The 13080-nt window shown below is 37.1% G+C and overlaps 2 protein-coding genes and 1 non-coding gene across 3 annotated transcripts; all 3 read right to left on the reverse strand.

Moving 5' to 3' along the window:
• Window positions 1–126: 126 nt before the first annotated feature.
• Window positions 127–4242, reverse strand: LOC147563386 (uncharacterized). The gene is made up of 7 exons (XM_086637431.1): window positions 3395–4242; window positions 2276–2404; window positions 1857–2200; window positions 984–1725; window positions 791–881; window positions 651–705; window positions 127–409 (listed from the first exon to the last, which is right to left on the reverse strand). Exons 1-7 carry the CDS (start codon window positions 3930–3932, stop codon window positions 347–349), a joined length of 1962 nt encoding a protein of 653 aa, XP_086493557.1. The 5' UTR covers window positions 3933–4242; the 3' UTR covers window positions 127–346.
• Window positions 4243–4485: 243 nt separating this feature from the next.
• Window positions 4486–7469, reverse strand: LOC147563387 (P-loop containing nucleoside triphosphate hydrolases superfamily protein). The gene is made up of 7 exons (XM_086637440.1): window positions 7009–7469; window positions 6346–6489; window positions 6175–6249; window positions 5859–6058; window positions 5584–5755; window positions 4988–5404; window positions 4486–4731 (listed from the first exon to the last, which is right to left on the reverse strand). The coding sequence occupies exons 1-7, from the start codon at window positions 7261–7263 to the stop codon at window positions 4600–4602; spliced, it is 1395 nt and encodes a 464-aa protein (XP_086493566.1). The 5' UTR covers window positions 7264–7469; the 3' UTR covers window positions 4486–4599.
• A 3843-nt stretch (window positions 7470–11312) lies between these two features.
• On the reverse strand, window positions 11313–11386 carry TRNAI-AAU (transfer RNA isoleucine (anticodon AAU)). The gene has a single exon. It is a non-coding gene; the product is annotated as a tRNA-Ile (tRNA).
• Window positions 11387–13080: the final 1694 nt, after the last annotated feature.

Genomic DNA, 13080 nt, shown 5'->3' on the forward strand with positions numbered 1-13080 from the left:
TAAATCAGAATGGCAGATGCATTTTAAGTAATCATCTAAATAGATCTTTAGATGAGTCTAAACAATTGCTTAAATAAATGACAATGAGAACTCAAGGTTTGCAACAAAAAGAATGAGAACTCAGGGTTTGCACAAAAATCTGAAGTTTTATATTATGATTTTATCAATTGATTACATCATATTATTCAGAAGGTACAAAACAATATATATGTATATGCTGTCTATTTTGATGAAAATTATCCAAAACTCCTTAAATATTAAATTTCCCAAACCAAAAAAATATGAACCAGAAAAACAAAAATTATGTTATGTTTCTTTAGTACCGAAGAATCATAAGGTACAGAGTTTATATCCAGAGATTTTCTCTACCATATTCTCTCACAATCACAGGTACACTTGTAGGTGGAACCTGATACAATCACAGGGAGAATTTTAGTTGCAATTAGACCGCTAACAAAGTCTAAACTACTACATTAAATCGACAATCAAATTATATACTAGATTCTATATGGAATATACGTAGTTATATACTGAGTTTCTATAAAGACGCTAAATCAGAAAGGCGAGATAACAACATATAAAGTAAAGCCTCGGGCATAACTTCCATACTCTTATGGTAATAGTTCAATCTTTTAAGAAAAATTGCTTACCATGCCATAGTCTGTCACAATCATCGAGACATAATCTGAAGGCATCGCATCATATCTATCACAATAAGTAGCAAAATAAGAGTTTGCCTTACTAATTTGGACAAGATATATCGAATATTCAACAAATAATTCACACTTACATAAGATTCAGGAATTGCAAATTTTCACCCTTAGACGAATTATCTGATATATCCTTTCTTATAGGAACTTCAGCAACAGAATCGGGATCACCTACCAAGCAATAAAAGATAGATATGTGATAATGGGTAATTGAGGTATGAAGTAATAAAAAAACAAGCTAATGAAATGCGATATATGTATTGGTGAACATACCGAGTTCATTAAAGCAAATAGAATCAAGCTGTACCCTTTCGTGAAACTTATATGCTTCACAGCAGACCAAGACGGGAACACGAAACGCATGAGCAACCATAGCCACAGAAGCAGTTCCTACCTTCGAGTAAACTGTTCCGTTAGATAAAACCGAGGCAGCACCAAGAAAAACTCGAGTAACTTCATGCATGATATATGAAATAGCATTTATGTGGGTATAGGTGCATCTGATTCCTTTCTCAACCAATTTACGGATTAATGTTTGTCCTTCAAGTTTCGGACGTGAATCAACAACCACAACTCTGAACTTTTTACCATGTTCATTAGCATACAACAAAATCATTTCAACAACAGTGGGTGATCCATATGTTAAAAGCACATCCCCATCCCTAATCTTTGTTGCAGCATGTTCCACTATCACCTTATCTGCAACTATAATCTTTTCATATATAAAACGATCAATATCCGACTGTAGAGATGCTTTTGCTTCAGACACCGAAACTGTCGAAGGTAATTTCACTATGCGATTCTTCAAGAACTTAATTGCATTCCCCATGCTGATTGATAGGGGTCTACATTCTATCAGAAAAGAAACATAACTACCTATTTTTGCAGTTAAATCTCTAATAATAGCTTTTTCAATAGTTGAGTAATCTCCTATTGCATCTTTGAATGCTTGGAGCATTGCAATACAACGAGTATTGCCACCAGAGACATCCCCTGCTATATACCGTAAGCCAACCTGATCATCAATGAGATAATGATATGTGCTATTAAATGTAATCCAATAATAATATAATGTACGAAAGTGAATATGATGGAAAGTTTGGAACAAGTCGAAGTACTCTCTGAGGCAATTAAGTAATGAGGTACCTTGTATACAGCAGGATGGACCTGATCAAGTTGGAAAAACTTAGACTCGAGATCAGGAAGCTGTGTTCCGTGTTCATATTGAGGGAGATGCCTAAATAATTCAACTCTATTTCTAGCTTCAGTTTGATTAACAACAGCACGTCTTTTAGCCTTATCTACACGCTGTTTATCATCAAACTGCATGCGCGGATGAGGTACATCTTTCTTCCTTTCTTTTTCTGGAGGGCGATCTGTTCCCTTTTCAGAAGCTGCAACTTGAGAACTATCTTTTTGTTGTGCCACCGGCTTCACTGCTTTAGCTGATTTTGTACTCACAGGAACTACTCCCCCTGATGTGGCCTTACCTTTTTCAGCCATAAAAGTGTAATAGGGTTAATCACATTGAATTTTTTTCTCTAGCTAAGTTTATGCATATGTACCTTTGGCAGCAGCTTTTGCAGCACGCTGAGATTCCTGCAGAGCACGCCTTTCAGCCTTTGACATCTCTTTCGCTGGTTTTGAAACTGGTAGCCTGTCATTTCGCACTTCGACCACTCTTCCTTCTGTTTCTGTAACAAAATCACCAGTTTGTTAATGTTGCGAATATTGCAGTGATAACGGAAAGTTTCTTAAGTGGCCGTACATTCTCATGCAATATTTAGAATATAAAGCCAATCATATATATCTAGATTCCTGCAACGAATAGCTTTGACAGAATATAAGATAACTTTTAAACATGTTCTGTATAAAATATTTTGATTTCATATCTTTCACCTTAAATACACTTCCTCACCATTGATTACAGTTCCCTTTTCCAAATATCCCCAAATTCATCGACAGGAAAAAAAATCTCTAACCAAAATGAGAAGCTTGGAGACACTGCAGACAAGGCAGATCCTGCAGCTTCAAACGTGTTGAAAAGAACCCCGCTAAAACCACAATTGTAGTACAAGAAAATGCCAAAAGACTGAAAAGTTTCTTTGTTCGCCTAACCCTAATAAGTGATGCATGCATCCTATCTTCCACAGGCAAACAATTGAATAATATACTCTTAGCTTCAAGAACTAATAAATTGTTATTCTTGTAACTCGATTTTAGTAAGAGTCATAGTCGCGTGTTATATCGGCTATATCCGATATTTAAGCGATATACACCTTTACTCGTTGAACATAGAGCATATGACACGGGCCATTTAATTATCTAGTCAGGAATCATGTCCTTCAAAGCACACTAAATTTGTTAGACTCTCGTTTCAGTCTCACAGCAAAGTACCTCATACATAAAGAACATTACGAATTACGTTGATGAAAATGTATACAAGATGACTAAAAATAGACTTAGGATGAGTTGGAAAAAGCACTAAAAATGGGTTCTTGTTAAGAATCACATGCTAGTCAGGCAGATATGATGATAAACCGATTTACTAATTAGCTCCTAATTCAACTCTTTCAAATAATTTCATCAAAAATTCATAATCAAATTGTTTTGGCAACAAGGAGGAACCTTTATATGAAAAGAATACAAGTAAAAATTGAAACTTGAAGTTTTCATCAGCTTACCAGGAACTCCGATGATGGGGGTTTTCACAGAACTAGTTGATGGAAGAAATTTACTTGAACTCGCTCCCATCATATCAAATCCACCACTGGGTAAAGAAGACGAAGAAGAAGAAGCTTTTCCTTTACGAATCCCACCGGGCGATGAAAACTCGTCTGAGAATTCACCATCAACCATTCTACTCGAAGGCGCTTGAGTTGGAGATGAACTAAAAACCGATTCAGAAGGATTATAACTACCAGATAATATGTGTTCCCCCCCAATTGAAGGTCTTCGAAGTGGTGATGAAGGAATCGGAACAGGAACAGGACGAGTTGATTGAATCGCCATAGCTGAAGTTAAATTATCTGAAGCATGACGAGGAGGAGGAATCATGACAGGAGAGAGAGAGTTCCCTGAAGGTGATAGGTTCGTTACTGGTGGAGAAGACGATTCAAGGGGCACGGATTGTGACCTATCGGGAGGAGCAGCAGGAGTGAAAAACCCTACTTGACGAACTTTAGGATCAACTACCATTCTTGATGATCGACGAGCATCCATCAAATGAGAACGTAACCCTAGTTTTTTTAGGGTTTTGACTTGAAACGAAGATCAGTAATGAAGTTATCGTCCATGATAGGTTCTAGAGAGAGAAAATTTTAGAGATTATGCTTTCGATATTTACGATTAAGTCCTACTTTTTGGATAAATTTGGTTGAGCTACAAGTGAAATTATCATGAATACATAATAGTCCTTAGACCAAACGTGGACTGCATTTGACTTTAAGTCAACTTGGTCTAAATTAATCTGAAATAAGAACTAAAATTTGAGTCTGGTTTAATCTATGCAATTTTTTTTGGAGAAGAGATTGGATTACAAAAGTTTTTGACCTCATTAAGCTTTTAAAATTGGTTTCGTTGTTCTTTAGCTTATTTTAATTAAGTTTCTTTCTCTTTTAAGAGTTGATTTCGATCTTTTTAATGGCTTCTTTAGTTGAGGATGTATAGTTAGAAAGGTATTAACAAGTAGAATGCTTGATTTGGGTGTTTTTTGGCCATAAAAACAAAAGATCAAATAGGGATAGCTTGAGAAAAGATGGAGGATTGCTTTCTCTTTAGCATGATAAAATTGATTATCACTTTATATAGCCTGTACTTGTGCAAAATGAAAGACAATTTCATATGGAGTACTTCATTATTTTGTATTAAACCAATAGAAAAGAAAAAATTATCGCATTGTGACTACGACACTTCTGTCGGTGAATTTGGCACCTCCAACTTTTCCTTGAATAGCTGAAGGCAAACGGATTACACGTCTTTGGTCCCCGGCTTCTACCAACAACTCCGATCCTCCTCTATACTGTAAAGTACCATATATAGTTATTATCATTATAGGACAATCATTTCGTAAACAATCCATAAGCATAAATAAACATAACTTCTCAAATCGACAGAAGTTAAAGGGTTGGTCATCTAATGGATGTGCTCGCTTATGGACCCATTAGCATAGACGATAATTCTATTTTTTCGAACGGTAAAGTTGGTGTACTCATTTTCATGACCCGAACTACTGAAGATACTTGGGAATCTAAATAGGGAGAATGTAGTTTACATACTTGATACAACTTGATATCTGTCTTGTCAAAGCCTGGCATGAAAAGGGTCACTGACTTCTTCGCCGGATCAAACGTGACTGATGATTGAGACATGCTATTTCTTCCTGCCGGAAAAAGCAGAGATTGTAGATCTTCCTCTAAATCATTGAGCAACGCTGAATCCCAGTCTATAGGGGAACCAATTGAAAGATACGGCATGAGAGCTGAAGCCAAAGGAGAAAAGTTCTTCCGAATCATGTCAGCAGAATTTGCACTATATTGTGGAGGAGCAAACCCAAATGCGCCAGAAATATGAGTTCCTGCTTGGATTGCACATCCCCAATAACGCATCGCCGCCTTGACAGACATTGGATTGTTTGGATCCATCACGAGGTAACAACCTAGCTTTGATGGTTCGCTAAAGGTAGTCGATACTTTCTACAAGAGCACATGTACAAGATGGTGTTAGGTATCCAAATACCAATCTGTAAGGAGTGCAAAGATAGTGTAATAATGGTGAAGAAAATATAGTAAGAGGAAGATAGGATATTCTTATTATAGTACCAACATCATTCTAGTAAGACAAAGAAAGATGTAAGGAGGCAAAACAAACTCACATCAAGCATCCGTTCGATATCATCCCATATCTCTGAGCTCATCTTTCCGTCAAAACGAGATCCACCATCATTTAACCTCATAGCTTCATCTGCCAACCTCAGTACTGAAGGAGCTGTTAATCTCCCAATATCCGTCTTTTCAGCCAAGTTTCGTAAATATTTCAAATACCATCTGTTTGGAAGCAGATGTTATCTAAACAAATATCACCGGAGGCAGAAAGGGAGGAGAATACTAAATGAAGTTCCGGAATATATATATATATATATATCTTAACCTTGATGTTTCAGTTGCACTAAGCATCCGCAAATTCTCCTCATTGCTAAAGCCGTCATATATAATTATGTCAAATTTTTCCTCTGGTCGGTATTTCTTCGCTTTAGTCCTACCTCCTAGGAACCCTGTCAATTTCTGAAGTTCTAGAGCTGCAAATATTGAATCCATCCCAGGTAGAACTCCAAGTTCTTCACCAACCACCTACTATATTGAAAACTAAGATGCATAAAACAAATGGTAACACCCTTTTCACAGTTTACTTGTAATTAAGTAATAATCACAAACAAAATAAGCAGATGAGGTTATTACATACCCACCCCTTCAAGAACTCCTTGGGTAAAATTAACGCGGGCATCTGCTTTCTTGAGCTGATTTAGAGGTTCAAGAAGCATCTACAGTTTAACAAGTTCTTATTAAGCTCAAACTAACTGGAAAATGGGAACTATAACAACAAAAAGTTCATAGATGAAGGAACGAAGAAGACATACTTTAGTGCTTTCCAACTTAACAACAGAAAGGTTTTTCTTGCATAAAGTAGGAGAAGATCCAATCTTACATCCCATTAGATATTCGGCAGTCGGGTCTTGAGACTGAATTACCAAACATGTATTGAGTCCTGCCTTAGCGTATTGCTGAGTTCCAAAATGAGGAACAAATTAGAATTCACATACATAGAGAAGTACGAAACTAAAACTTATACGTTATGTTTGTACACATCCAACTCAAAACCAATCAACAACGAACGGAGATGACCTAGATACTATGATTTTGGTTACTAAAGTACCATTTTTCCATATGGGACTATTTCTCACACGCCACCCACGCGAAAGTTTCTTTGAGCCGCCTATCACATGTCCTTTTTTCGGCCACATAGAGCACATTGGGCAGTTGGGTTTGTGACGGGTAGGCGTAGCGCTGTTATCATGTTAAGTTTGTGGACATAAAGCCATGTTTTTTTTCTCTACGTCAGATCTGAAATCTGATTCAATGTCTCAATTGCCTCAAGTCAGATTTCTGATTATTATTCATTTTGGTCAGTGATATGATTTCGGATTGATATTGGGTCCATTTGATTCGAACTATTCAAATCAAGACGAGTCAGATTCAGGAAATGGGGAAAAAACACTAAAAATTGTAGGGGGGGAAATCACCTGAGCTGCTATAACAGCTGAAGTTGTTTTTCCTGAACCTCCTTTACCTAGAAATGTCACCATTTTCGTTGTCGTAGATCTCTCCGTGGCATCATCATCCTTTGTCGCTGCTGCCATTACTGAAGCTCTACGAAATCTTCTTTTCCGAAATTGAATACAGAAATTAGGGTAACAGTTAGGGTTCCATTTAACTGGAGATGTTGTTAAGATGAAGGAAGAAGCAGGAACAAGAGCTAAAGACGAAGAAGAAGCCATTTTCGAAACTTCGATTTAGCGAATTCTGCCGTTACTTGAACACAAAGTGCGAAAGGTATGTATTTACATATCCAAATCCAACTATTAATTTGCCGTTTTAACCGAAATAACGGCGTTAAATTATAATACCTTTACAGCTCATGCGCTAAAATTGGAAGCACAATTGATAATGGCGGCCTGGCGGGTGCTTTGCCAAAACAAAATAAAGGGTCAGCGCTGTGGGGAAAGCTAAATAGTTTCCGGGGTGTGAAGACTGGGTCAAAAATTGGTCAATTTTGTTTGACAATTTTATTTAAGGGGAAAGCAACATAGCTTCTCCACCTCAGCTCTCTCACTTTCCACTTCAGCTATCTCTCTCCACCTCACCTCACTCTCTCTCCACCTCACCCTCTCTCCACCTCACCTCTTTATCTTCTCCGATTAGGTCGTTTTCCGGCCGACGACCATAAAAAAAAAAAAAAAAAAATCACTCTCTCTCTCTCTAGAAACTCCGGCGAAGGGACCCCTTCGCCGGAGTTTCTAGAGAGAGAGAAAGTGAAAAAAAAAAAAATTTATGATCGCCGGCCGGAAAATTTTCCGGCCGGCGACCTAATCGGAGAATACAAAGAGGTGAGGTGGAGTGTGTTTTTTTATCTCCCCTTAAAATTTATTTCCCCGGAAAATTTCTAAAATTTTACATATTCCCTTTAAAATTTCATACCCCGGAAACTATTTAGCTTTCCCCAAAGCGCTGGCCAAATAAAGGCACAGTTCGACCCATGTGAGAGCCGAAACAAAGGTTCAGACTCGGGTCCATCCAAGAGGTCACGGACTAGCCCTATCCGAGCCAGTGCTTTGGGGCTCGAACTGCCATGTTCGAGACATTAAGCAAATCCTCAGGCTGACCAATCCGACGGTATATTCTAGAGATCTTGACATAACTTTGTTTTACTATTGCTCTCGCCCTAACTTTGTTTTACTATTGCTCTCGCCCTAACTTTGTTTTACAATTGATCTCGCCCTAACTTACTTCGAGACAATTACCCTCAATTTGTTGCTAAAAATGTACGACAATTTCTAACTTAATCTAATTTTTCAATATTAAATTTAAATATGATTTGTGGTTAAGGTTTCATAAATTGAAATTAGTTGTTTTGAGACTTTCAGGTCCTCATAAATATTCTACGGTGGCTCCTTTGGGTAATGATGATGATGATGAGAAGAAGAAGACACCACGATCAAGAAGAAAAAGTAGGGCAGTCAATACGGAGGGGCAGGGGGTGGGCTCGGGTGCCTGGCTGGGTGCTTTCTTATCCGTACCGGTGCTAACAGTCTTTTTATTGGGTACTTTTAGCCTAACTCCCTCACTTTTGGGTTCTTCTAAAGGCACCAGGCCAAGTGGCTGTTAGCATCCATCTCTATTAGCATCAGGCCCAACTGCTCCTTTCTCTGTTAGCACCATCCAATTATGTAGGCACCGGTCAATATTTCACTAGATTTAACCTTAACGTCTGTCAAACCAAATGTTTCACCAGATCAAAACGAAAAGGGGAAAAACTCATTTTTCTCTCTCTAAGAACTCAAGAACCAAAACTGAATCTTCTCGCTGAATCTCTCAAACTCTCACTCGTCTCTTTCAAATCTTGCTCTGGTAGTCTCTCAATCGGTCCTTCACTCTCTCTCTAACTAATTTTTGTAAAGACAGAGAGACAAGACTAAACAGAGAAGAAAGAGAGATGAGAGAAGGGGAAGAAGGTAGAGCAAACATTGATCTGGTTGAGTTTATTGGAGATTATCAGAGGAATGTGGTGGTTGGTGGTGATTAATTGAAGGGTTTATTCTGTTATTTGTTTTGGTTGGATAGAGAGAGAAAATGGGTCTCTGCAACTCAAAGAGAGATGCCAAATCCTTAAATGTTAGTATTCCATTTTGTTGAAATCTGAATTCTTAGTTCTGTGATACACATAGTAAAGATGCCAAAAAAATCAATTGGTATGGATGAGCCTCTCGCTTGGTGGAAACATCTAGGGGTTTCCTTAGTTCTGTGATCTAGGAAGTGAACTTTTTCTTTTAAAGTTCAGACTTCGTCTTAAGATCTTGCTCTAAGCAAGATAAATGAAGTTCTTTCCATAATTGATTACAGTTATTCACTATAGAAGTCCGTTTACGGAAAACCTTTGGAAATTCTTTGAAACTTAATCTCGTCCTCCTCGCCTGAGGTGCGCAGACATCCCATTGTTGTTTCTCACTCAAGAAGAGAGAAGAGTTTTAAGTGTTTTGGAATTCCTTCCTTGTTTTGGACAAGAGTTTTCAGTGTTTCTCTCTAGGGTTTTGTTTGGGAAGAAAAATTAGTTGAGATTCTTTTTGTTTTGGAAGAAGGAAACGAAGGTGAACGGCACCCACATTAAAAACCGGTGCTTATAGAGAATTCGGGTCAATGTTATTGACCCGAGTCAACAATTTATTTTGGATGCTAACAGTTTTTTGGCCCGGTGTCTTTAGAAGCACCCCTCACTTTTTTATAAGTTATTTCACACGTGTAAATCTTCTTCTGTCAGAGCACCTCGTAAATTTCTCCCTTCACTTCCTCTCTCTCTCTCTCTCCCTCTAAAATCAGATAATTCATCCTCAGTTCCTCCTCAGTCCTCACCAACAAGACTAGTGAAGAAGTCAAGTTATGGCAGATCGAATCTCCGGCAAACGCCAACCACAGTCTCAACCCACCACCACAAGACCTAAAAACAGTAACCGCACTACCAGAAGGAGAAACGGCAACTTCGGCTTCATCGGAGGAGGAGAATTAATGGGTATAAAGGCATTAATAATTTCATGTGGAATTTTATTAATATTTGCAGGATTAACTATCACTGGTACAGTTTTGGGTTTTATTTTTTTATTTCCATTAATGATAATAACAAGTCCAATTTGGGTACCAGTAGGAATGATCTTGGTAATTGGCATGGTTGGGTTGTTGTGGGTATGTGGATTGGTAATGGGTGTCTTTTGGGGGTTTTCATGGATGTACAAATGCATGAGAAGAGGAAGATATCAAATTGGGTTAGACAAGACAGACAATTCAAGGAGTAGAATTTTAGGTTTTAATGCTTATTGATTCAACTACTACTTAAAGATTCATTACATCATGTTAGGGTATGTTTTTCTTTAAGTTATACTAGACTTTGGAAGGAACATATTGTAAGTTTACTGGAGAGAAGCGAAAGTAAGGTATATCTTTTCAAGTTAGTTCAAAGTTATGTTTGTGCATGTGATCTTAGGTAGATAGTGGTAAACTTTAGACGTCTGAAATTCTGCTTATAGCATTGGGCTACGATAAATCCCAACAATCTCGAGCTACGACTACCACTCCATTTAAAGGTGAAAGCTTCCTTCCATTTATAGATGTTTGACAGACTCGTGGAGTGCATCAAATCTTGAATATTTGTAGGCCCTGTTGACTGTGGACTCTAAGGAAGATTGTTTAAGTCGTCATTATGATGTCTAAAGTAGTTTGACCGTGTCATTAGGCCACCTCAACATTATTTTCTTCGTAGTCTGAGATAACTTTGATATACTTGATGCAATTGAAGGAAGTGTTCTTCGATCAAGATGACAATACAATCAATTTGTCAGACAAATGATGAATAGTACCCCCATTTGTGAGCCCCATTTGTAAGCCCCCATTTGCCTTAAATGAACCTACAAAGAAGTATCACTGCAAAACATTACAAAGGTGGGTGGTCAATTAGGATTTTTAGTGTAGAAATGTCCTTTGACATTGGATTGAGACATATAGAAACTCTTAAAATGTTTGTGGCACTCAAAATTCCCTTCTCGTAGACTCTTGTTGTCTTGTAAGAGTAAATTGGTGGTCTTCAAACTAATCCATTTTGCATGTTACACTTTTTACAGTAAAGTAGTAAGTGGAACATTGATTTCATTGAGTAATGAAGTTTTGGTTAATATTTATGAAGGTGATCAAATTGCAAAGAAGAAGGTTGATATTTGTGAAGCTCGCGAAGAAAGAAAAAGATAGAAAAACATGCAAAAAATAAAAATAAAAATTAATGATGTGGCCTATGCAGGTCTCGAACCTGCGACCTTCGCGTTATTAGCACGACGCTCTAACCAACTGAGCTAATAGGCCAACTTGCTATAACAACAGGATTCACTTTATTAATTAGAACAGATTGCTTTCTGTCACCCCCTAACAAGGTTTAAGTAGTGCCTTATGACAATGGAGAGTTAGGCGGCGCGAGTGGGTGTACTCACTGTAACATGAAAGTTAGGAGGTTGTTAATGGCCATTTAGAAAAAAACAGAGAAAATATGTAGTTGGTAGGTTCCAAAATAGGTGACAATTTTTTGTTTTCAACTAAAGGGAATCATCCGTCGCTCATGGACAAATATTATTTCGGACAACAGTAAAACACATAACAAATTGAGAGAGTATTATAGTCAATTTAGCTCCAAAATTCATAAAAACAAAAGATTGAAGATATTCAATTCATGAAGCAATGTTTTGCTACAAAAACTATAAGAAACGCAATACTAAATCCAAAAATTCATCCAATTATAGGTCGGATTCAGAACTCACCACTTCTGCCAACACTTCCTCCATTGAAATGGATCAAAAGTTCAAAACCACAAGACAGTAAATACTTTTAGCAACAATTATTTGTTCGAACCGTCGCAAGAAGTAAACTTTTTGTATCAACTAATACTAGTTCTACTAAAGCGACATAAAATACCAGTCTCTCCGACTAATAATTGATAGTTTATTAAGGCCTACTCAGCCCTTTCAAAAATAATCTCATCGAACTCAGTTGGAAAATAGAAGTTGTATAGCTGGCCATTACTCCGCGGTGACCTTGGTAGCTCTGTCAGCTTGTTTCCTTCACCGTCGTAAAAAATCACGCCAGAAAAATTAAGGGGTTCGCATTTTTCACCCATCAGGATGCTCTTTTGCCATAAGCCACCATCTTCCACGACACTTTTTTCCTCCTTTTGAAATACTTTCTTGTAAAGAGTTGGAATTACTTCAAGCTTGACAGTAGTTAAGAAGTTCTTGAGCGTTGCTAATGACAATTTTGCGTGTAATTTCGGGTTAATTTTTTTTGCTCTGATTGTTTTGAGAAACTGATTTATCTGTTTGGTGCATATAGCTAAAAGACCCATAGCTGAAACAGATATATCATGACCTTTGCGGATTATCATTCTTGAGTTTATTATGTTTTTCATCTTGAAGCCGCAATTTGGATCTTTTTGGAAATCTTAGGGATGAGAGAGAGTACTTGCACATTATATATATATATATATATATATATATATATATATATATAATATATATGTCATGACGTTGAAAGAATATGAATAAAAGTCATATATGTACGCATGTGAATTTTCTATAGGCATGATTTTGGCTTTTCGATGAAGGACTAAAATATTTGGAGAGTTAAATACGTCATAGACGCCTTCTCCAACACGACACTTGAGAGTGTAGCTTCTGCTCTCTTGAAAGGGTATGGGCTTAACGCACTTCGGTTCCTAGTAGAAACTAGAAGGCGTGACCATTCTATCAGAAAATAATAGAAATTTTTTGGAATAAAAAACTCACATTTGACTTGGAAAAGCGTAAGATATTTTAGCCAAATTTTTAATATATATGGTACGAGTGAAGATGATCTCATTGATAATTTTCTTTATTAAAGTGTCCCACAAATTTGCAAGACATTAAAGAAGATTATTTTAAGCTAATTGAGGGTTTACTATTAATTAGTAGTTATTTATAGCAAGGAATTAAATAAGAATATTCGTAAATAATTTTGAGAGGTAGCTGTTA

Source organism: Eschscholzia californica, unplaced genomic scaffold (genome assembly GCF_041429995.1).
Source record: "Eschscholzia californica isolate CP2 unplaced genomic scaffold, dmEscCali1.0.p SCAF_1, whole genome shotgun sequence".
NCBI lineage: Eukaryota > Viridiplantae > Streptophyta > Magnoliopsida > Ranunculales > Papaveraceae > Eschscholzia > Eschscholzia californica.